Source organism: Triticum aestivum, chromosome 5A, assembly GCF_018294505.1.
Source record: "Triticum aestivum cultivar Chinese Spring chromosome 5A, IWGSC CS RefSeq v2.1, whole genome shotgun sequence".
In the NCBI taxonomy this organism is placed as follows: Eukaryota; Viridiplantae; Streptophyta; class Magnoliopsida; order Poales; family Poaceae; genus Triticum; species Triticum aestivum.
The window spans coordinates 610,392,943-610,416,313 of record NC_057806.1 but is presented as its reverse complement, the minus strand read 5'-3'; the positions used below and the strand labels follow the sequence as shown (position 1 = coordinate 610,416,313).

At 42.5% G+C, this 23,371-nt stretch overlaps 1 protein-coding gene across 3 annotated transcripts; it reads left to right on the top strand.

The window, feature by feature from the left end:
- The first annotated feature begins 17,986 nt into the window (after window positions 1–17,986).
- On the top strand, window positions 17,987–22,785 carry LOC123105299 (WPP domain-associated protein). Of its 3 annotated transcripts, none has more exons than XM_044527341.1 (6): window positions 17,987–18,523; window positions 19,400–21,219; window positions 21,425–21,551; window positions 21,767–21,868; window positions 22,059–22,150; window positions 22,398–22,785. In XM_044527341.1, exons 1-5 carry the CDS (start codon window positions 18,485–18,487, stop codon window positions 22,134–22,136), a joined length of 2,166 nt encoding a protein of 721 aa, XP_044383276.1. In that variant the 5' UTR covers window positions 17,987–18,484; the 3' UTR covers window positions 22,137–22,150; window positions 22,398–22,785. The 3 variants fall into 3 exon arrangements, with proteins under 3 accessions (XP_044383276.1, XP_044383277.1, XP_044383275.1); XM_044527342.1 differs by having other exon boundaries at window positions 22,059–22,179; XM_044527340.1 differs by having other exon boundaries at window positions 17,988–18,523; window positions 22,059–22,175.
- The last annotated feature ends 586 nt before the right edge of the window (window positions 22,786–23,371 follow it).

The window sequence follows — 23,371 nt, the reverse complement described above, 5'->3', positions numbered from 1 at the left end:
GCTTCAACATTCATATTTCTGTCCAGTGTGGTACGTTGCAAAGCAAGTGACACCTAGGCTCCTCCATTTGAGCTGCAAATTTTCCAAGATAGTGTCCTTAGTAGATGATCATCCTCGGCCAAAACTCAGGCCCATTGGCCATGTGCATTTCCCGTACCACTAATCAAACATTTGGGTGCTAATTCATGTTTGAGCTCGGTTCAGTCTCCTCGTGAGATTCTTATATTGCCTTCTTCTTCCTGACACCTATCAGGGGAGTGCCCAACCCACTAGACATTCCTAGGTCGCCCGGAACGCATGGCAACACCACGGTCACGCGGTGACCACGCGGCGGGCATGCGAGCCTATGCGCTTTGGAGTTGGGGCCCTGAGCCACCATCCAAACCTCAACGTATCACCACCAAACCATGTATTTATGATTAAATAGATACTTTTCTACCTAAAAATGATTTTTTGAAAAAATAAAGAGCAAACTATGAGGCGGCTGCAGTTCAAATTTGTCCCGCTTCCTACTGAATCAGCGGAAATTTATCTTTTTCACCAGAGGTGGATAAAAACTTTTGGCACCCAACCATTTTGTCAATTTTGCTTTAAACATGGCCTAGTATTTTATAAAATTGATTTGGTCCAATTTTGCAACAAATATATGGTAGGTCCTTCACAAAAAAAAACTCATTTTGGACACTCAAAAAATGGAAAATTGATTTTTCATCCAAAGAAAATGAAAACTCCCTTAGGCAACATTGTTTGCCATTCCAATATGCACCCTTGTGCACAATATGAGATCATTTGAACAAACTATGCCATGAATGTGGCCATAAGATTGATCATTTGGCTTGAAAGCCATGAATCTTCACAGATGATATCTCATTTCTGAGAACACTTTTTTCAAATAATTGCCGTATTACAAGTTTGTTATTTTTCCTGGGAACTTGGCCACATATAATGACACAATGCGAAGGTTTTCCAATTTTTTGAATTTTTATGCCCGTTTCAAAATGCGGTCAAAACGGCAGGCTTAACCGTTCCTAACTAGTAGTTGAATCTTGGAATTTTTTTGGTGTTTCTATGGTTAAATTGATACTTATGTACCTAGAAATGATTTTTGGAAAAAATAAATAGCAAACTATGAGGCAGCTGCAATTCAAATTTGACCCGCTTCCAACTGAATCGGCGGAAATTTGTCTTTTTCATGAGAGGTGGGTCAAAACCGTTTGCACCCAACCATTTTGTCAATTGTGCATTAAATATGTCCTAGTATTTTATAAAATTGATGTGGTCCAATTTTGCAACAATTATTTGGGAGTTCCTTCACAAAAAACCTCCTTTTGGCACTCGAAAAATGGAAAATGGTTTTTCGTCCAAAGAAAATGAAATCTTCCTGAGGCAACATTGTTTGCAATTCCAATATGCACCCTTGTGCACAATATGAGATCATTTGAACAAACTATGTCATGAATGTGGCCATAAGATTGAGCATTTGACTTGAAAGCCATGAATCTTCACACATGATAGCTCATTTCCGAGAATACTTTTTTAAAATAATTGTCATATTACAAGTTTATTATTTTTCCTGGAAACTTGGTCACATATGATGACACAATGCTAAGGTTTTCCAATTTTTTTGAATTTTTTATGCCCGTTTCAAAATGCGGTCAAAACGGCGGGAATGACCGTTCCTAGCTAGTAGTTGAATCTTGGAAAACATTCAATGTTTCTCTGATTAAATAGATACTTATGTACCTATAAAATATTTTTGGAAAAAATAAAGAGCAAACTATGAGGCAGCTGCAGTTCAAATTTGACCCGCTTCCTGCTAAATCGGTAGAAATTTGTCTTTTTCACCAGAGATGGATCAAAACTTTTGAAACCCAACAATTTGGTCAGTGTGCATTAAATATGGCCTAATATTTTAGAAAAATGATATGGTCCAATTTTACAACAAATATATGGTAGGCCCGTCACTAAAAAAACTCATTTTGGGCATTCACAAAATGAAAAATGAATTTTTCGCCCAAAGAAAATGAATAATTCCTTAGGCAACATTGTTTTCCATTCCAAGATGCACCCTTGTGCACAACGTGAGATTATTTGAACAAACTATGCCATGAATGCTACCATAACATTGAGCATTTGGGTTGAAAGCCATTGATCTACCATAACATTGAGCATTTCTGGGATGGCCGCTATTCGAGGACGGTGGTGACGATTTGTTGATGCGAGGGGCGTCGAAGCTCTTGGTGTGGGGCAGTGATGCATGGCGCCGCAGGCTGCCGGGTAGTGGCCACCGGTCATGCACACGAGGATGGTGTCGCAAGGTCGCCGGGGGTTGCAGCAGAAGGTGGTGCGGCAATAGTCATCGATGATGCAACATAGCATCACCGCGGACCGCCGGTGCTGTGATCCAACATTGTCGGGACCGACGGAGTTGCAATGAAGCATTGTCGGACCGCTAGTGTTGTGATGTAATATCGTCGAGGGTCGCCGGAGTTGCAACGAAGCCTCCCCGAGTTAGTCAATATGGTATAATATTTTTGAAAATGAAGTGGTTCCCTTTTGCAACAAATATTGGATAGGTTATTTATATGGATAAGAAAATATATAAGAGAAAAAAAAACAATTGCATAAGCTTAATCATCATTGGTGGAAACATGTGTGCCATGGATCGATGACATGGCACACATCCATCCATCCATCTTTTCATCCCACATCCATCCATCCATCCATCCACCCACCCACCCGCACCCACCCGTTGTGTCCCACCCACCCACCCCACCGTGCCCGATGCGGAGAGAGAGAGAGAGAGAGAGAGATCTCCTCCCCTTCCAGATCACCTTCCCCTTCCCGACGACGCCAGATCCGCGCGTCGCCCTCCCTCCACCTCCCGCAGTAGATCCAGGCCTTACAGCCTCGGCGTCGCGGCCGGCTGGCTCGTTGGCGCGCGCGTGCTTCAATGCGTGCCACCCTCCCTCCACCTCCCGCAGCAGATCCAGCGCCCTGCAGCCTCGGCGTCGCGGCTGGCTGGCTCGCCGGCGCGCGCGTGCTTCAATGCGCGCCGCCCTCCCTCCACCTCCCGCAGCACATCCAGCGCCCTGCAGCCTCGGCGTCGCGGCCGGCTGGCTCACCGGCGCGCGCGTGCTTCGATGCGCGCCGCTCCATCGAGCTGGCCGGACCACGACGGCATGCGACCTAGGGTTTGCGGGATCCTCGGACGGCCGCCGTCCACCTCGCGCTGTAGGGAGGGGTCCGTCGTCTCCTCGGAGGAGGGGACGGCCATGTTCGTCGTACTCCACCCTTGCAGTCGATCCCGTCCATCGCTGCTTCACCAGCCTCCTCTTCTGGCGTCTCCGCAAGGGCGCCCGACGCCAGGCAGGCCGTCGATGCGCCGGACCTCAAGGCCGGTCGTGCTGCTCCTTTTGCATGCGTCCTTCCCCGACAACGTCCCCATGGCTAGGGTTTCGGATGCGATGGCGCCTCCATCGATGGTGCGGCTCTGGTGACTTTTACCTCGCCCCACACGTAGCTCAGCCCATTCATCTTGTTTTTTGTTCTTATCTTCTCAAGCATGTGTTCTTGCACGCAGCATAAGAACGTGGAGAAGATCAGGGACAGGGCCACCTACGAGACCATGGCGCTCAAGAAGATCCACCTCCAGCAGGAGGACGATGGCGTCCCCTCCACCGCCATCCGCGAGATCTCCCTCCTCAAGGAGATGCAGCACGGCAACATCGTCAAGTGCGTCGTCTCTCACCCCCTCCTACTCCCCTGTTTGTTAGTTTGTTTGCATTGACCTTGTTCATTACCTGCTCCGGATTTATTTATTTATTTAGGATCGGGCATTGCTTGCCTCAACTAGCTCGGATTAACTGCTTGATTGATTGATCATTTGATTGATTTAAGTGCGCATTAAGTCGAGATGGGGATGGATGGCCTTCGCTTTTATGCAGCAGTAAATGAACATGCCGGATTTAGAACCTATGAAATGTGCTACTACTGCCAGTGATGTTGCTATTTATTTATTCATCTATTTATAGGGTGAGTGTTAGTAGATGGTTTGCATTGTTGCTATGCTGAGAAGCTTTGCCCATTCCTCTCTTACAGGCTGCACGATGTTGTCCACAGCGAGAAGCGCATATGGCTCATCTTCGAGTACCTGGATCTGGACCTGAAGAAGTTCATGGACTCCCGTCCAGAGTTTGCCAAGAGTCCCGCATTGATCAAGGTGAGCAATGTCGCATCAACTTGCTTCTATTGCTTTCCGTATTTATTTGGTTGAACATGTATTTGTGCGTTTGTTATTGATCAATGATTATGCATGCCATACAATACAACACGGTAGTGCTGGGAGTGATAGAATAATGTAACCAAGGGACGTCTCTTAGTTCTAAACTTGTTATAGATCACAGTGTTAGTCCAACGGCTTCTTGTTTTGTGTAAAAGAATCGTAGCTCTCCTTTCTTGTACAATTATTCAAGACAAGGCAGAGACAGAACCCACATTACGCCTTGTGCCCTCCATATATGGTGCATCACCTGTCTTCTTATGTCACTCTGTTTTATATGGCAGGACAGTGCCCATTTTGCTGTTCACTTGGGCCACACTTAGCATAAACCAGTATGCACAGTTGGGGAAAAGTACCCTTGTCTGTATTGCGTGTGCGCTAGTTCATTGTTGAACTTGTTGCACATGTGATGTTTGGAAGGCTTTTATTAGTCTTGGACTAGCTGAATTCCTGTCACAAGAGATGTTCAAAATGAATAGTTTGAAAGCAGAGTTGTATTTGTTTTACAGTTGTATTTAGGTTGGGATGAGATGCATGTTTGCATGCTGTGCTTTTGTCACTACAATCTATACTACTACTATTGTCATATCCTGGTTATTTTGTTGCTATCAATATTTGTCCCATGTTTTGTTTCCTTGCATGCTTACTACTACAATTTATACTACTACTATTGTGCAATATGTTCACATGTTAATTTGACTAAAATCTCTTATGCCGTTGACTTAGCTTGACCCAGAACAACAGCATCCTTGATGCGACTAACCTTCACCTCGTTCTTTCTCTCACAGACTCAAAGGAGGCCGTATGCAAGGCACCAAGGTGCATGGTGCCCGCAAGCGACGAACGTAGGCTGTTCGACATCAGCTACACAAACCACCATTGTGAGTTCCTACCTTTGCTATGCTACAACCATGCTCTGTTTCATGGGTTAGTTAGGATTTTGATGCTTTTTGCGCCGTGGTTGAGTCCTTGCTGACTGTTGTGTTGATGATCAAGTGTTGTTGCCTCATTTGGCTATTTTATTTACTGCTGGTAATTAGTAGTATTAGAGTGCCGCTTGTTTATTAGGATGTGGCTGAAACCATTAGATGGCCTTCCTGTACATGTTATCCAGCATTAGGACTTGTCCCATTTTTTGTTTCCTTGCTGGACATGCATGTTATGGTCCCATTTTTTGTTTCCTTGCTGGACATGCATGTTATGGTTCAAGTGTCGATGATGTCTAGTAGATAGTTTGCTAGCTATATACCTACTGCTGATTGATGCTCTTGTGGTCTCCTGGAATCATATTATATTATATCTAGTGTTCTTGTGGTTCTGTGAAGATGCATCGCAAACATCTAGGTCTTTGAAGTTGGCTGAATCTGTTGCTTTATCATATATTTGGTCCGTAATCTACATTTCTATGAGATCTCTTTCAATATATAATTTTTCGATAGTCCAGGAATAATCTAATAATCTACTGCTGGTAGCCTATGTGTTCACTCTTTTACAGGAGCTCTAGGTCTATGAAATTTGAAGTTTGAAGCCGTATAGCCCTACTCAGCAAAGAGTTGTCTCTTATGTTTGACTGTAATAGACTGTAAATATTGTAACAGTAGGCATATTGGGGTTGTAATAGACTATCTACAGATTGTAGTATACTTAGTGTTACTTGATGAACTACATTTGTACTGTTCCGTCTGAAATATTGATTATGTATGATCAATCTGACGAGTGAGAACAATTTAAGATGCGCCTTTGTAATATGTCTGGGATGTGCCTTATGTAACAGATTGTAAAAGACTAGTGTATGTTTGAAATAGTGATTATGTATGTTGAAAAGATGTGAAATGGAAACTTGACCAGTGGGAACCACTTATGAATAAAATCTGGGCATTTTTGAAATTTCTGACATGTGGGACCAGTGCTAAAATATAATGATTGAAAATAAAAAATAAATGATTGTAAGAAGGCCAAGGCCCAACAATAAAGATGGTGAAATATTGGGCTTGGCCCATGTAGCCTACAAGAATTGACTTGGAAAAAAGCTAGAATTGTTGGGCTAGGCCCATGTAGAAAACCAAATTGGACCGGGCTGAATCTTGTGCCACATCAGCTTGCCACGCTAGATGCCTACGTGGCCTGGGGAGGTTGCTAGTGACCAAAAATTTGGTCGTGGAACCAACGACCTTTTACAGAAGGTCAATAATTTCAGTTTATGACCGCCAGCTTTTGACCTTCTGGTTTTGGTCACAAAAAGGTCGCAAATGAAAAACTATGACCTTTTAGAGACCAATAGTGAGGGTCACAAGTTGACATATTTCTTGTAGTGCACGTCCAATCAACCGCCATGCGTCAATCGAGGCCGCGGGCTTTTGGGGTCCGCGGTGCTTCGAACTTGTCCCTTGGCTTCGCCGTGAAGCCAAGCCCGAGTGCACCTTGGGCCCGGGGGCTACTGTCGGCGTCCTGGGAACGGGGGTCCCCAGACTTGCCTGCCTGTGGCCTGCGGCGTGGCTGAGCCAGTCGGCCGTACGACCCATCATCATCAACAAAGCATCCAAGACCCTCGCGGGGGTCCAAGCCTCGCGAGGCGGACGACGCAAGACCTCCTCGGGAGTGGCCTAGCCAGGCAGGCTCACAAGGAGCGGAGATATCAAGGCGGGGCAAACCTCACAAGACCCTCGTGACGTGAGCCATGACGCACGGCACCAGGCGTGCGCCAGCGCGCGCAGCATCCTTGTTTCCTCTTTGGTGCTAAGGAGGCAAGCGCAGGCGAAGAGTACCGAGGCATCAGGCAAAGGTTGCTATATTGGTGCAACAAGACCAAGACCAGGAGGACGGCAAGATGGAGGTCATCGTGGAGCCCAAGACGGCGTCACCACCAGAGCCTTTGGCAGGCGAAGACCACTTTTGTCAGGATAGCTTGTACTAGCTGTCCCCCTTCGAATTAGCCCGCCATTGTTGGCTCCATTCCCGATCAATATATGGGAAGAGGACCAGGGCCTATATAAGTAGAGCTAGCCACCATAGTAGGGACATCTCATCTTAGCTTGATCCAACCCGATCGAGAGCCTACTCACAAGAACACCTCAACCTCAGGAGGCTGTTCTTCCCTTGTACTGTTCATCATCAGCCCTAGAGGCAATCCACCACCACCACACTGGAGTAGGGTATTACACCACAACGGTGGCCCGAACCAGTATAAATCTTGTGTCTTTCTGTGTTGTGAGTTCGTTGAGTTCGTCTGCGAGATCTCAGTGAGCTAGGGCGTCGATTGGTGGGAAGGAAAGACTTCGCGCGCACCCCAGTGTCCGAACCTTAAGGGTTTGCCGAAACCCCACATCCGACAGATATGGTGCGATCTATGATGTCTCTTACTGATTTACAACTATCATTTTGGGGTTATGCATTAGAGCCAGATGCATTCAATTTAAATAGGGCATCGTCTAAATCCATTGAGACGACATCGTATGAACTGTGATTTGGCAAAAAAAACCTAAGTTGTCGTTTCTTAAAGTTTGGGGTTGCGATGCTTATGTGAAAAAGCTTCAGCCTGATAAGCTCAAACTCAAATTGGAGAAGTGCCTCTTTATAGGATACCAAAAAGAAACTGTTGGGTACACCTTCTATCATAGATCCGAAGGCAAGATCTTTGTTGCTAAGAATGGATCCCTTCTAGAGAAGGAGTTTCTCTCGAAAGAAGTGGGTGGGAGGAAAGTAGAACTTGATGAGGTAATGGTACCTTCTCTCGAATTGGAAAGTAGCTCATCACATAAATTAGTTCCAGTAATGCCTACACCAACTAGAGAGGAAGCTAATGATAATGATCATGAAACTTCATATCAAGTTACTACCGAACCTCGTAGGTCAACCATAGCACGTTCCACACCAGAGTGGTACGGTAATCCTGTTCTGAAAGTCATGTTACTTGACCATGACGAACCCACGAACTATGAGGAAGCGATGATGAGCCCAGATTCCGATAAATGGTTGAGGCCATGAAATCTGCGATAGGATCCATGTATGAGAACAAAGTGTGGGCTTTGGTTGACTTGCTCGATGACCGACAAGCCATAGAGAATAAACGGATCGTCAAGAAGAAGACTGCCGCTCATGGTAATGTTACTATCTACAAAGCTCGACTTGCCGCGAAAGGTTTTCGACAAATTCAAGGAGTTGACTATGATGAGACTTTCTCACACGTAGTGATGCTTAAGTCTGTCCGGATCATGTTAGCAATTGCTGCATTTTATTATTATGAAATCTGGCAAATGGACGTCAAAACTGCATTCCTTAATGGATTTATTAAAGAAGAGTTGTATATGATGCGACCAGAAGGTTTTGTCGAAGGGCTTTCGGGACGAAGCGCCGCCGCCTCGAGGCAGAACTTGGGCAGGATCACTTTTGCCCTTCGGCGGAGCGATTCCGCCGGGGGAACTTCCCTCCCGGAGGTGGAAATCATCGTCAACATCATCACCAAAAACTCTCCCATCTTGGGGAGCTCAATCTCCATCAACATCTTCAACGGCACCATCTCCTCTCAAACCCTAGTTCATCTCTTATGTTCAATCTTTGTACCGAAACCTTAGATTGGTACCTGTGGGTGACTAGTAGTGTTGATTACATCTTGTAGTTGATTACTATATGGTTTATTTGGTGGAAGATTATATGTTGAGATCTATTATGCTATTTTAGTACCCCTCTGATCTTGAGCATGATTATCATTTGTGAGTAGTTACTTTTGTTCTTGAGGTCACAGGAGAAATCTTGTTGCAAGTAATCATGTGAACTTGATATGTGTTCAATATTTTGATGATATGTATATTGTGATTCCCTTAGTGGTGTCATATGAACGTCGCGTACATGGAACTTCATGATATTTGGGCCTAAGGGAATGCATTGTGGAGTAGTTATTAGATGATGGTTTGCTAGAATGACAGAAGCTTAAACCCTAGTTTATGCGCTACTTCATTAGGGACCGATTTGGATCCAAAAGTTTAATGGTATGGTTAGATTTTATCTTAATAATTTTCTCATAGTTGTGGATGCTTGCGTGGGGGTTAATCACAAGTAGGAGAGTAAGAACAACACCTAAGCACTGGTCCACCCACATATCAAATTATCAAAGTAGCGAACACGAATCGAACCAACATGGTGAAAGTGACAAGATGAAATTCCCGTGTACCCTCAAGAATGCTTTCCTTATCATAAGAGACCGCTTTGGTCTGTACTTTGCCACAAAAGGATTGGGCTACCTTGCTGCATATTATTTACCGTTACCGTTACTTGCTCATTACAAATTATCTTGTTATCAAACTATCTGTTAGCGGCAATTTCAGTGCTTGCAGAGGATACCTTGTTGAAAACCACTTATCATTTCCTTCTGCTCCTCGTTGGGTTCAACACTCTTACTTATCGAAAGGACTACGGTTGATCCCCTATACTTGTGGGACATCAAGGCTCTTTTCTGGTGCCATTGCCGGGGAGTGAAGCGCTCTTGGTAAGTGGAAATTGGTAACAAAAAATTATTACTACATGCTGAAATTTATTATCACTTGTTATTATGGAGAACAATCCTTTGAGGGGTTTGTTCGGGGTATCTTCACCTCGACCGAAACCACAATTAGTTGCCCCTCAACCTACTACACCTACTAAAAATATTGGTTATGAAATTCCTTCGGGTATGATAGAACAAAACTGCTAGCTAATCCTTATGCAGGAGATGGAACCGGACATCCTGATATGCACTTGATATATGGAGATGAAATTTGTGGATTATTAAACTTGCAGGTTTACCCGGAGATGAAGCTAAGAAGAAGTTTTTCCCTTTATTTTTAAAGGGAAAAGCATTGGCATGGTATAGGCTATGTGATGATATTGGATCTTGGAACTAGAATCGATTGAAATGAAATTATCCTATGCATCTAGTTCATCATCGTCGAAATTATATATATAATTTTTGGCCTCGTGAAGGAGAAAGTATCGCTCTAGCTTGGGAGAGGCTTAAGTCAATGTTATATTCATGCCCTAATCATGAGCTCTCGAGGGAAATTATCATTCCGAATTTTTATGCTCGGCTTTCTCGTGATGACCAATCCATGTTCGATACTTCTTGTACTAGTTCTTTTATGAAGAAGACTATTGAATTCGGGTGGGATCTTTTAGAAAGAATTAAACGCAACTCTGGATATTGGTAACTTGACGAAGGTAAAAAGTCAGGTATTAAGCTTAAGTTTGATTGTGTTAAATCTTTTATGAATACCGATGCTTTTCGCAAGTTTAGCACTAAATATGGACTTGACTCTGAGATAGTAGCCTCTTTTTGTGAATCATTTGCTATCCATGTCAATCTCCCTAAAGAGAAGTAGTTTAAATATCATCCACCTATTAAAGAAGAAATTAAAGAACCGGTTGTGGTTAAAGATGAAACTATCATTTACAATGTTGATCCAGTTGTTCCCACTGCTTATATTGAAAGACCACCTTTCCCTGTTAGGATAAAAGAACATGATGAGGTTTCAACCGTGGTCAATAAAAGCAATATTAGCGCACATAAACCATCGAAACGAATCAAAGTATAACCTAGTGTTGCTATGGTTAAGGATCTATTGGTAGAAAATATTGATGGGAATTTTATTTATTTCTGTGATGAAGCTGCTAGAATTGCTAAACCCGATGAGAAAGATAAACATAGAACTGTTATTGTCATGCCCATTGTTTCAGTTAAAATAGGAGACCATTGTTATCATGATTTATGTGATTTAGGTGCTAGTGTGAGTGTTATTCCTTTTACCATATACCAAGAAATTATGAATGGCATAGCACCAGCTGAAATAGAAGACATAGATGTTACTATTCAACTTGCTAATAGAGACACCATCACACCACTTGGGATTGTTAGAGATGTTGAAGTCTTGTGTGGGAAAATAAATATCCTACTGATTTTATTGTTCTTGGTTTCCCCACAAGATGAATTTTGTCCCATTATCTTTGGTAGACCTTTCTTGAACACCGTTAATGCTAAAATAGATTATGAGAAACAAACCGTCGGTGTTAGTTTTGGTGATGAGTCTCATGAGTTTAATTTTTCTAAGTTTAGTAAAAAACATCATAAGAAAGATTTACCTAGTAAAGATGAAATAATTGGTCTTGCTTCTATTGCCGTGCCTCCTACTGATCCACTAGAACAATATTTGCTAGATCACGAGAACGATATGCATATGCATGAAAGAAATGAAATAGACAAAATATTCTTTGAATAATGACCTCTGCTTAAACACAATTTGCCCATTGAGACTCTAGGAGGTCCTCCTCCACCTAAGGGTGATCCTATGTTTGAATTAAAACAATTGCCATACACTATGAAATATGCTTATCTTGATGAGAAAAAAGATTTATCATGTTATTATTAGTGCTAACCTCTCAGAACAAGAAGAAGAAAGATTATTGAAAATTCTGAAGAAGCACTGAGCTTCTATTGGATATACTCTTGATGATCTTAAGGGCATTAGTCTCACTCTATGTCAGCACAAGATTAATATGGAACCTGATGCTAAACCCGTTATTGATCATCAATGACATTTGAATCCTAAAATGAAAGAAATGGTAAGAACTGAAATATTAAAGCTTCTTGAAGCAGGTATAATCTATCCCATAGCTGATAGTAGATGGGTAAGTCCCGTTCAGTGCGTCCCTAAGAAGGGAGGTATTATTGTTGTTCCTAATGATAAAAATGAACTTATTCCACAAAGAATTGTCACTGGTTATAGAATAGTAATTGATTTTATAATATTAAATAAAGCAACTAGAAAAGATCATTACCCTCTGCCTTTTATTGGTCAAATGCTAGAAAGATTATCAAAGCACACACATTTTGCTTTCTTGATGGATATTCTGGTTTTTCTCAAATACATGTTTCACAACCTAATCAAGAGAAAACCACCTTTACTTACCCTTTTTGGAACTTATGCTTATAGATGTATGCCTTTTGGTTTATGCAATGCGCCTGCTACCTTTAAAAGATGTATGACTGCTATATTCTTTGACTTTTGTGAAAAGATTGTTGAGGTTTTCATGGATGACTTTTCCGTTTACATGACTTCTTTTGATGATTGCTTATGCAACTTTGATCGAGTTTTGCAGAGATGCGAGCAAACTAATCTTGTCTTGAATTGGGAGAAGTGCCACTTTATGGTTAATGAAGGTATTGTTTTGGGACATAAAATTTCTGAATGAGGTATTGATGTGGATAAAGCTAAAGTTGATGCAATTGAGAAAATGCCATGTCCTAAAGATATTAAAGGTATTCGTAGTTTCCTTGGTCATGCTAGTTTCTGTAGGAGGTTTATTAAAGACTTCTCTAAAAGCTTGGGGGAGTTGATACGTCCATTTTGCATCATGTTTACCTACGGTTATTTACTATTTTTTATGCATATATAATAATGCCTTTTGGAGTAATTATAATGCCTTTTATCTCATAATATGCAAGGTTCACACAAAGAGGGAGAATACTGGCAGCTGAAATTCTGGACCTGGAAAAGCTACATTAGAGTTACCTATTCTGCACATCTCCGAATGAGCTGAAAATTTGCAGAGAATTATTTTGAAATATATGAAGAATATTGGAGCAAATAATCACTAGAGGGGGCCCTAGCACGCCCTGGTGGGTTGTGCCCTCGTCGGCCCAACTCCGGTGCCCCTCTTCTAGTATATAAGTCATTTTGATCTAGAAAAAATAAGGGGAGGACTTTCGGGATGAAGCGCCGCCGTCTCGAGGCGGAACTTGGGCAGGAGCACTTTTGCCCTTCGATGGAGCGATTCCGTCGGGGGAACTTCCCTCCTGGACGGGGAAATCATCGTCAACATCATCACCAACAACTCTCCCATCTTGGGGAGGGCAATCTCCATCAACATCTTCAACGGCACCATCTCCTCTCAAACCCTAGTTCATCTCTTATGTTCAATCTTTGTACCGGAACCTTAGATTGGTACCTGTGGGTGACTAGTAGTGTTGATTACATCTTGTAGTTGATTACTATATGGTTTATTTGGTGGAAGATTATATGTTGAGATCTATTATGCTATTTTAGTACCCCTCTGATCTTGAGCATGATTATCATTTGTGAGTAGTTACTTTTGTTCTTGAGGTCACGGGAGAAATCTTGTTGCAAGTAATCATGTGAACTTGATATGTGTTCGATATTTTGATGAGATGTATGTTGTGATTCCCTTAGTGGTGTCATGTGAACGTCGACTACATGGCACTTCACGATATTTGGGCCTAATGGAATGCATTGTGGAGTAGTTATCAGATGATGGGTTGCTAGAGTGACAGAAGCTTGGACCCTAGTTTATGCGCTACTTCGTAAGGGACCGATTTGGATCCAAAAGTTTAATTCTATGGTTAGATTTTATCTTAATACTTTTCTCGTAGTTGTGGATGCTTGCGAGGGGGTTAATCATAAGTAGGAGGTTTGTTCAAGTAAAAACAGCACCTAAGCACCGGTCCACCCACATATCAAATTATCAAAGTAGCGAACACGAATCGAACTAACATGATGTAAGTGACAAGATAAAATTCCCTTGTACCCTCAAGAATGCTTTGCTTATCATAAGAGACTGTTTTGGCCTGCCCTTTGCCACAAAAGGATTGGGCTTCCTTGTTGCATATTATTTACCGTTACCGTTACTTGCTCGTTACAAATTATCTTGCTATCAAACTATCTGTTACCGACCATTTCAGTGCTTGCAAAGAATACTTGCTGAAAACCACTTGTCATTTTCTTCTGCTCCTCGTTTGGTTCGACACTCTTACTTATCAAAATGACTACGATTGATCCCCTATACTTGTGGGTCATCAAGGTGTCGTCCGTTCGGCACTAGATCGGTTGGATCGTGATTGGATCGCGAAGATTACGACTACATCAACCGCGTTAAATACGCTCCCGCTTTCGGTCAACGGGGGTACGTAGACATACTCCCCTCTTGTTGCTATGCATCTCCCAGATTAGATCTTGGGTGTTCGTAGGAATTTTTTTATTTTCATGTAACGTTCCTCATCAGGGGCACTTCAAGATATCTGATATCATAGCCATAGTATCTATAGCAACATCTCCACACATATTGTAACCCCCTCACACGGGGTGTTTCCCTCATCAATCAAATTCACAGTAGGAGTAGGGTTTTACCTCCATGACGAGGACCCAAAACTAGGTAAACCCCCCTTGTGCGATCCCCTCTGGTACTTCCGGTCCTGCACACCATCCTATCGGGACTACTAACGGTTTTCAGTATCATCAATTATACGACAATCCTACTCTCTATCGCTAACACATCATCGGCAATCATGTTCCAAGTTGCGTCCATGGTCGTACTTTCACTTCCCACATAGTGTTGACCACATGGTCTGGAGGATACTAGATTATCATCGGCGCCCGATAATCATACAAACTATTGTCTCTTATGAAGTTTTTCAATGTCATACGAGCAGCGATAATCCTTGCTTGCTTCGTGGGGAGATAGCTAGGCTTTTGTTTGAGAAATGCACCATTTCTGCTTCAACACACAAAAGAAACGCTATGTGACATTTCAGAGTGAAGAATGGAGATAATTGAATACTACTCCTCTACCACTTGCAATAGGGCCAAGTAGAAACTCAAGTAGATGGTACTTTGTTCCTCTGAAATGGTGCTAGCTAACCAAACTGATTGGGGTATCCGACGAATATTTTTCTAGTCTCGCGTATCTTTATCTTCTCTTGCTTTCCTAGTTGTGCTAAGTCATGCCTGCGATACAAAGTTCAAGGTAGAGAAAAAACAACAAGATAGTGTTCTCCTACACAGTGAATGTTTATGTCAAACAGGAACATAATACATTGTCAAGTTGAGTTGCATGATTATTTTAAGGAAATACCCGACGAAGGATGATAAAACTTCTCTTTGTACTTGTCCAATGTGTCCTTGAATATCCTTGTGTCATGGTCCGAACCAGGTTGTAAGACAGACCTTGAGATTCTGAATTCAACTTCTTTCCTACTTATAAAGATTGAAGTTGATGATGAGTTCACATATGGATCCCTGAAACTAGCAACCTTTCGAGAGACATATATTTTATCGGATATCCTCGAAGGGACTCCAAGAGACATATAAACAAATGTAATTTACTCACATGTGGGATCTATCATAAATAAACAAATACATCACTTTCTTGTGAGACTAACATTTTGTAAAAGGCATAAATAACAAGATAAAAATGTGACTTGAACCCAAAACCGCTCTTAATTTTAGTTTTATCCCCAAACTAATATGGTCATTTAAAATTCTCTGACGACATTGATAAATGACACTAACGTTATTTCACTACCTCTAAGCCAATGGTTCCGTGGCAACGCAACAGCACCGTGCTAGTACCACATTATTTTGGCACTCCTTTCTCACGCTCAACCGAGCAAGGTTATGCTTTATTTTTTCTACATACCAATCAACCATGCAACATCGTTGTAAATCATGCTTCTAGTTTCAGTTAATCCTCGAAACAGCAGACGGCCGCTTTCCGGCCGTCACAAGAGCGAGAGCAAGCCAGCAGCGCTGCGTCTCTCTCTCTGACCTAACAAAATCCCTCCTCAGACAAGAATGCTCCCATCATTGACTTGCCTTGCTGCTGCTCTATGATTGCCTCCTGTGACAACTCACTGGCCACATTGTCAAAATGACGAATGCCAACTGTTCAGATCGAGCCCTATACATGTACTACCAACTTTTTAAATTACGAATATCTGTTCGTTTCATTCTACGCACATGCTTTGTCTCATGTAGAATCGGTTATATGGGTTGTTATTGTTCCCTCACCTAAACGCCAGCACTGCATTAACATACGTGTCTCCACATCCAACAACAGGAGATGATGTACTACATTCGTCCAAAAACTCATGTCGTTTTGGAATGATATAGTTCTTAAAGTTACACTTTAACATGAATTTCTATATAAACATGTTTTGTCAGATAAAAATTATAGAGGATGACCTTTCTTTTCAGAATAATAATAAAAAAATTAGCATGCATCGTTTAGGTATATTTCATGATGAAATCATGAGTCGATGTCATAGATGTTGATAAATTTTCTTATATGGTTAAATCGTATTTTTTTCTTGCTGTCAAATCATGACTATCACAAAATTGTAGAACGACTCTCTACGATCTTTTGTAGCGGCGCCGTGTGTTGGGATCATCTTTGTCACAACTGATCCGCGGCTCATTGGTAAGACTCGATGTTGCGCAGCCTGCCCCGTCAAGTTCAATCCTTGGATCGAGCATGCAACGGTGTATCACATTAAGGCGACAAGGGAAAGCCTTCTTCCCTTCAATCTCCGCCTTCGCCCGCCGCTCTAGCGGCCGGTGACTGCGAGGGTATTCCTGGTACATCGGCTTAGATAGGTAGGATTTTTGTTCTCACAAGGGAGACACTCGGACGGATGGCGGCGCTTTTTTTTCGAGTCAGTCTTCCGGGCTCCAATCATTCTCAAGTTCATTCGTCGGGACGGATTAGACAGAGCTCCGGAGTAGATTCCTACCAGCTCCTCGGTTAGGGTTTCTTGTCATGCGCACGCAACGACAAGATTTGGTGCCAGGTTCTTCAGATTTATTCAAGGATTTAATGGCGACGACTGCGGCTCCCAAACGATGGTCCATAGGGGCACGTGCACGAAGACTTCTCGGCTGTCATCGACAAGTTCAAGCCGGCTCCGGTCTGAGAGCGGCAACAACGATGTGTCGGCGGCTCGTTCTGGCGGTGACAATGGCCATTCGGTTGTCCATAGACCTTGATTTAATTTTTACAGTTTTGTTAAAGCACATCTAGATGTGCTCTAAGTATTGCACATGTAAGTCATATGTCATTGATTTAATGCTAAGATTCATGCAAGCATTTTATTTTGTCTTTTTTCATTTTTCTTTCTAGTTTAATTGAGTCACTTAGATGTGCAAATAACTCTAGGTTATCTAGATGTACCCTAGACAGACCCTAATTTTTATTATGTTTAGGGTGCTTTGTACGTCCGATGAATCTCTGTAATAGATCTGGTATTTTCGCAAAAAAAACCGGTGTATCGCATTCACACATTTTGTGTGTTTAGTGATAATAAAACGCTTGTCTCATGATCCATGAGGTATACTAGGATAAATTCTAGATTTACCCGTGCGGAAATGATTACGAAGGGCTATTTGGTTGGTTGAAACAAGACATTGACCAGCAATAACATTTTTATTGGTTTACTAGTGTTTTTAAATTAACCAAACACCATCAATTTTTGCACTACTAACTATGGTGAACCTTTATACTCCCTCCGTCTAGGTGTGTAAGTCATTTTACGTTGTGCACCGTGACCAAGGCGGATAGAAAAACAAAAAAACTTAATGTCTTTTTGCTAATTAATAACATTTCATGCAATAAACTATCCACTGCATGTCATGTTTGGTAACACGCCTATATCTCTTATTGGTTGATATGTCACAAAATAAGAAACGAGGAGGGAGTTAATGTACCATGTCTAAGTGTTTTAGGATTATTTAGTTTTTGTAAGGTGACTTACACACCTAGACGAAGGGAGTACCAATTCTAACCACTAATTCTAACCAACGATTAATTGTTGGTCAAAAGCTAATTAACCAACGATTAAATAAGTGGTGGCGATGTACGACCGGATGCGTCCCGTGGAAAACGGAACCGAAACCCCCGCCAATCAGAACGGGCACCACTCAGTGGACTGTTTCCCTCCCGTCTACATCTCGCCGGAGGCGGGCCCCGCCGGCGTCCGGTGCCACCATCCCATCCCGGCCGCCAGCCCCGTCCGTCGCCACCTACCTGGCGACGCGCCGGCGATCCGTTCGCCCCCCGGGCTACCCACCCTCCCGGTATTATCCTCATACGCTTTCTCCCCGGCCGCGGCGGTCGCTGTCTCCCGCATTAACCCCGCGAGTTCACTCCCTTCCTTCTCCGTCGCCATCGCCTCCCGTCTTCCGCCTATCCCCTCTATCCTCTTCCTCCCCAAGTCACCAGTCCAATAATGGCGGCCCCTGTCTCCTGTACGACCGGGTAGTTCGTTCGTTAGTGCCGGTTAGTGCCTACCTGGACGCCGGAGCAGCCGCGAATTAGCGCTAGGCTGTGGTGTTCGCGCGCAGGAAGTCAGCCGATTAAACCGCCATCGGCGACACAGGCGCGGCGGCCATGGAGACGATCCAGGCGGCGAGCCATCCGATCACCAAGGTATGCGTGCCTCTAGTCTTGTGCCGTCCATGTCGATGCTCTGTTTTTTCTGTCCATGCGTGCTTGCTCGTTCCACACATAAGGTGGCGAGGATTCGGACACTTTCATTTCTTCCAAGAACCGGATATAATCATTATGAAATGTGTTCTTTTCTCGCATATCGAGGTCAGGTGTTTCCTCTGTTCTGAATCAATCAAACATCTGCGTACGCTCCATTTCGTCAGTTTTTCTTATATAAACATGAATCATGCCAGGGATTTCTGTTTTTAGTTTCTCTCCACGGGAACTGAATTTGAACTTGGAATTTTGAGCAAGTATTTGACGAATTAGCAACTGTCTTCCACTGTTTAGTTATCAGTTTTCTGTTGTGTCCAGTGATCTGGTGCTTTGGACCAAACAATTTTAAAGTTTCCATACAGTTTGAGCAGTGTTTCAATTTTCACCCACTCTGCCTTGGGGCCGCAGTCATAATCTAACATCGTCGTGCTACTCCTGAAATATGCGACAATTAGTTATCAGTTTTCTCTTGTGTCCAGTGAGCATATTCTCAAACAACCGTGTCCAACGATTGGCTGTTGGTAAGTTCAACAGAACTAACAGAGTGCTATATTCTCCTCTTTGAAACAAAGAATTCATGTGGGATCCGTACCATTTGTTTACATATGTGAATGTAATGCTGAAAACAAATTATGCTAGTATATTCATTTATCGGTTTTTTCAATTTTACTTCCAGTGAAGGTAAAATCATCATTCTTATGCTCAAGTTTAAGACTATTCCTCCGTCAGCTAGTTTAATTTAATTCGAAGATTAAAATTTGTGTCAAACTGTTAACCTTCCCATCTGATGCTAAACTAAATCTAAAAATCCGTTTGCAGGTGTTTAGTGAAAGAATGACCTCTCTGCCCAACAGACCAACCGTTCCAGACGGCTGGTCTGTAACATCCGAAGATTCACTGACGCCAAGGTTGTCCTTCAAGTCCAACTCCAGCACTGAGAGCTACTTCGAAGGGTCTGGAAGATCGCTGTCACGATCAAATCGACACATTTGCGCCCCAAATGCAGAGACCAACTACTTGGAGTACTTAGATATGATGAAACTGGAAGTAGATACACATCTGGATAAGCTCAAGGGGGATGTAACAGGTCTGGAAAACTACGCTTTACCGGATACTGGCTACATAGTCAGCACACACCTGGGCATGTCCCTTGATGTGATGCTAATCGAGATAGATGAAAGGTTCAACGCACTGAAGCTGCTGCTGGCCGTCGTGTTCCGGCAAGCTAGGGACATGCCTGGCCTGACCAACCCGTTGGTTACTGATCTTCAGTGGGAGCATGAGTTGCAACTGGAAATCATCGGCATTACGGTCGCAGAATGCATTGCTGGCTTGCAGGAGGAGCTAGAGAGGAAGTTGTATGAGCAAATTTCTGTCACAAACATCATGAGTAAGAATTGGCAGGAAGCAGTATCTCAGTTTGCCGCGATGCGTGAGGACCTGGGTGCTCTTTCTAAGCTGCTGTTGCCTTCAGTACCAGAATCACACATTTCTCACAGTAAGCAAGAAAGTTCAGGTAGCAAGAGCAATAAGTGGAAGTATTTATTTGGAAAGAAAACAAAGGAGGATCATGCTTCACCCCGCACCGAGGAAAGGAAGAGTTTTAGGAAACAGAAATCCATGGTTATCTCGGAAAAATCTGACTTCCGCCATTTGAATGCTATGACCAGGGAAGAAACAATAAGCTACTTTAAGTCTGAAATAAGCAAATTGAAGAGGGCGCATGAACTGGCCTTGCAAGAAAAGACAGAGGAGCTCTTCAAATTGAAACGAGAGAAGGGGTCTCTTGCTCTTCAGAATGATGTGGAATTTGAACCTTTAAGAAAGAAAATCCCACAGATCATCGCTAGAATGGACCAAATCATGTCCAAGAATATAAAGGCACCCACACTTCACACGACTCATGATGAACTCGATGAAGGCTGCAGACTGGCAAGCAAAATTGATTCCTTATACTATGATAATCAGCATCTTAGAGGTTTGCTTGCAGATAATATGAAGGATGTTAAGGAATTATCATCTCAGCTGTCTGAAGCCAGCAGAGACATGTCTCTTCAGTTATCTTCAGAAGAAGAGCTCTTGAGGCAAATTGAGAAAAGCAGAGAAGAGCAGGAGGACCTCCGAATCGAAGGTGATGTGAGGGATGGGCTATACCGCACTGTTACAAGAAGTTTACTTGATGATTCTATGGATGACATGCATGAAGCTGCACTGAGCTTTGATGCAAAACTGTCTTCACTTGAAGCTGTGATCTCTGAGAAGGAGAAGGCCCTGTGTCTGTCGAATGAAGAAAACCGGAAGTTGAAGGAGAAGCTAGCAGCGCTAGAGAAAGAGCGTTTGTTCCAAGAGCACCAGGAAGATCCGGAAGTCATCAAGCAAGAGAGTGCTGAAATGATTCTGCGTGACATCGAGGTGGAGCCTAACAACACATCACCAGGAAGATCACATGAGGCTCCCAAGCAAGATGTGCAGTGTGATGAACTTCTCAAACTGCACGGTTCAGTTATGGATTACGATGGTGCTCTCACTAAGAACGGGCAAGAAAAGCAATTGGAGTGCATTTTGGTATCTATCATGAAGTTGTCAAAGGAGTTTGTGGAGATTGAGCAAAAATTGTCAACGGAAAAAACTGAAAACAGGTCAGTCCATCTTGCATTTAAAATGCAGATCCAATCTAACATATTTAACTATTTTTTATCACATTCTCATGAATGTTTCATAAATTGCTTGCGAAGACTACAGACTGAGCATTACCAAATCCTGATCATGGCAGCAACTTCCGGAGAAATGTCTTTATAATACACCCCATTATAACTTGATGTGGTTATTATTTATTTATTTCAGATCAGAGGATTTGACTGATCATTGCAGTCACATGGTCAAACAAGCCGTGGTTCTAACAAAAGTAGGCCTCTGGTACAAACAAATGCTTGAAACAAGGCGCTCTGAGCTCCAAAAGGCTGAAGCCAAGGTATTCCTTGTTTACACTGTCTATCTCCTGGGTTATATTTTCAGACACTGTATTTTCTTCTTCCTATACAGTAGCATTTGTGGAGTATTTCTTGTTTACAGATTAAGTCATAGACATGCATAGCAATGAAAGGTTCATTCATTTTATTAAACTTGTAATGCTTGCAATAACTTCCGATATATCATTATGAACTCATTATTGCTTACGTGATTCAGGTTGTCATTTTGGGCGACAAGGTTAATACGCATTTGAGCCTTCTCGAAAAGATATATGTGACTCTTGATCACTACTCTCCTACATTGCAAAAATACCCGGGGGTAAGTACGGCAAGTCCATGTCGCAGGTGTTGATTGTTCTTATCTCTGTCGTAAGTTGCTGCCTGGGTGCTTACCCTTTTGACAGCATGTTGGAAATTTTTGGCATTCCTAGAAGTTATTCATATGCCTGCATGTGTTGATATGCAACAGTCAGAACAGCTGAATTTTAACATGCGTGCTTCGTATGCAGTTGCTGGATGCTTTCTTGAAGACATGCAAGCTTGTCGCAGGTTTGAGAAGTCGACATGATGAAGATGAAACAGCATAGATGAGTGCAGCTTGGTGAGACAACCCTCACTAGAAAGATGTAGGTAAAACTCACAAGTAGTAAAAACTTCAGAACAATGACTAGTGCAAGCCTTTGCTGTCTGTAGCATTTCTTTTGAAAATCATCAAAACCTTACTGCCATTTTTTCTTAAGAAAGGGTTACATCCTGGTTTTGACATTTGTAATAGTTTCGTCCATTGTTCCTTGTGGAACATTGTTGTTGACTATTGAATAACTATGGCGTTGTTATGGACAATGCAGGGATTTGGATTTGCTTGAGCCTGGCTTAGGACCCCGAAGAAGATATGATGCTAGGTAGATGCAGCTGATGCATGGGCTCGCGTTCTTAATCATGTGACTCTTCAGATGTAGATGAGATGTACTAGTATATCAGGAGCACTGCATGAGACTTGATTTTCCATATGCCTGTATATTATTCTGAGCGATTGAACCGGCGATTGACTTCTGATCTGCAGTCGTATATAGTATATATAGGTCCAGATAAGCACCTTGATGTGGATCATGGGTGGTTACAGGTTGGGAATGTAGTGCTGTTTATTGTGCACATGGTGCTCATAATCATTTAGAATTATTGGCCCCGTTGGGTAATGGTTAGGTCGGATTATGTGAAATTTCTGCTTTCCATGGTGAGGGTAACAATCTTGGAAATTTTGGTTGTGTCATGGTGAGTATGTGCATTATAGCCTGTTTGGTTGTGTCATAATCCAAGATTGCGGATCCTAAAAAAAAAATCCAAGATTGCGAAGGGTAACAATTTCAGAAATTTTGGCATGCTATATTAAGTCTTGCCTATAGCACCTTTTGTTATGTTTAAGGGACTTCGTCTCTCTTTTTCCTGTTGTAAATTAGGCACTTCGAAAATAAGCTTTGGAACAACTTAAGAAATGTTAAGTCTTGCATATAGTGCATTTTGTTATGTTGCGGGAGTATTGAGTATGGCTAGTAGGGCATTCACCAAAGAGAGGCTAGCAAACTAACTAAACAGGAAAACCCTAAACTAGCCGCCAGTAATCAGATTGATCTGTTTGTACGTGCTGCACACTACTGCAAATTGAGCATTTTTTTCTAGATATGTAATTTAATTTATATTTACTAGCCTTGTACTCGTAACAAAGAGATAATAATGTGGTGATTGATATGCACAATTATTATGTTCTTTTTGTGTGTGTGTGTGATGAGGGTGGGGAGCTATGGCCCTCGGGGCCCAATGCTGA

Excerpts from the sequence above, each read along its gene's own strand:
- LOC123105299 (XM_044527341.1), top strand. The coding sequence starts at position 18,485 with ATGGAGACGATCCAGGCGGCGAGCCATCCGATCACCAAG. Across the intron at positions 18,524-19,399 it reads CGAGCCATCCGATCACCAAG|GTGTTTAGTGAAAGAATGAC; the intron begins GTATGCGTGCCT and ends ATCCGTTTGCAG. Across the intron at positions 21,220-21,424 it reads ACGGAAAAAACTGAAAACAG|ATCAGAGGATTTGACTGATC; the intron begins GTCAGTCCATCT and ends TATTTATTTCAG.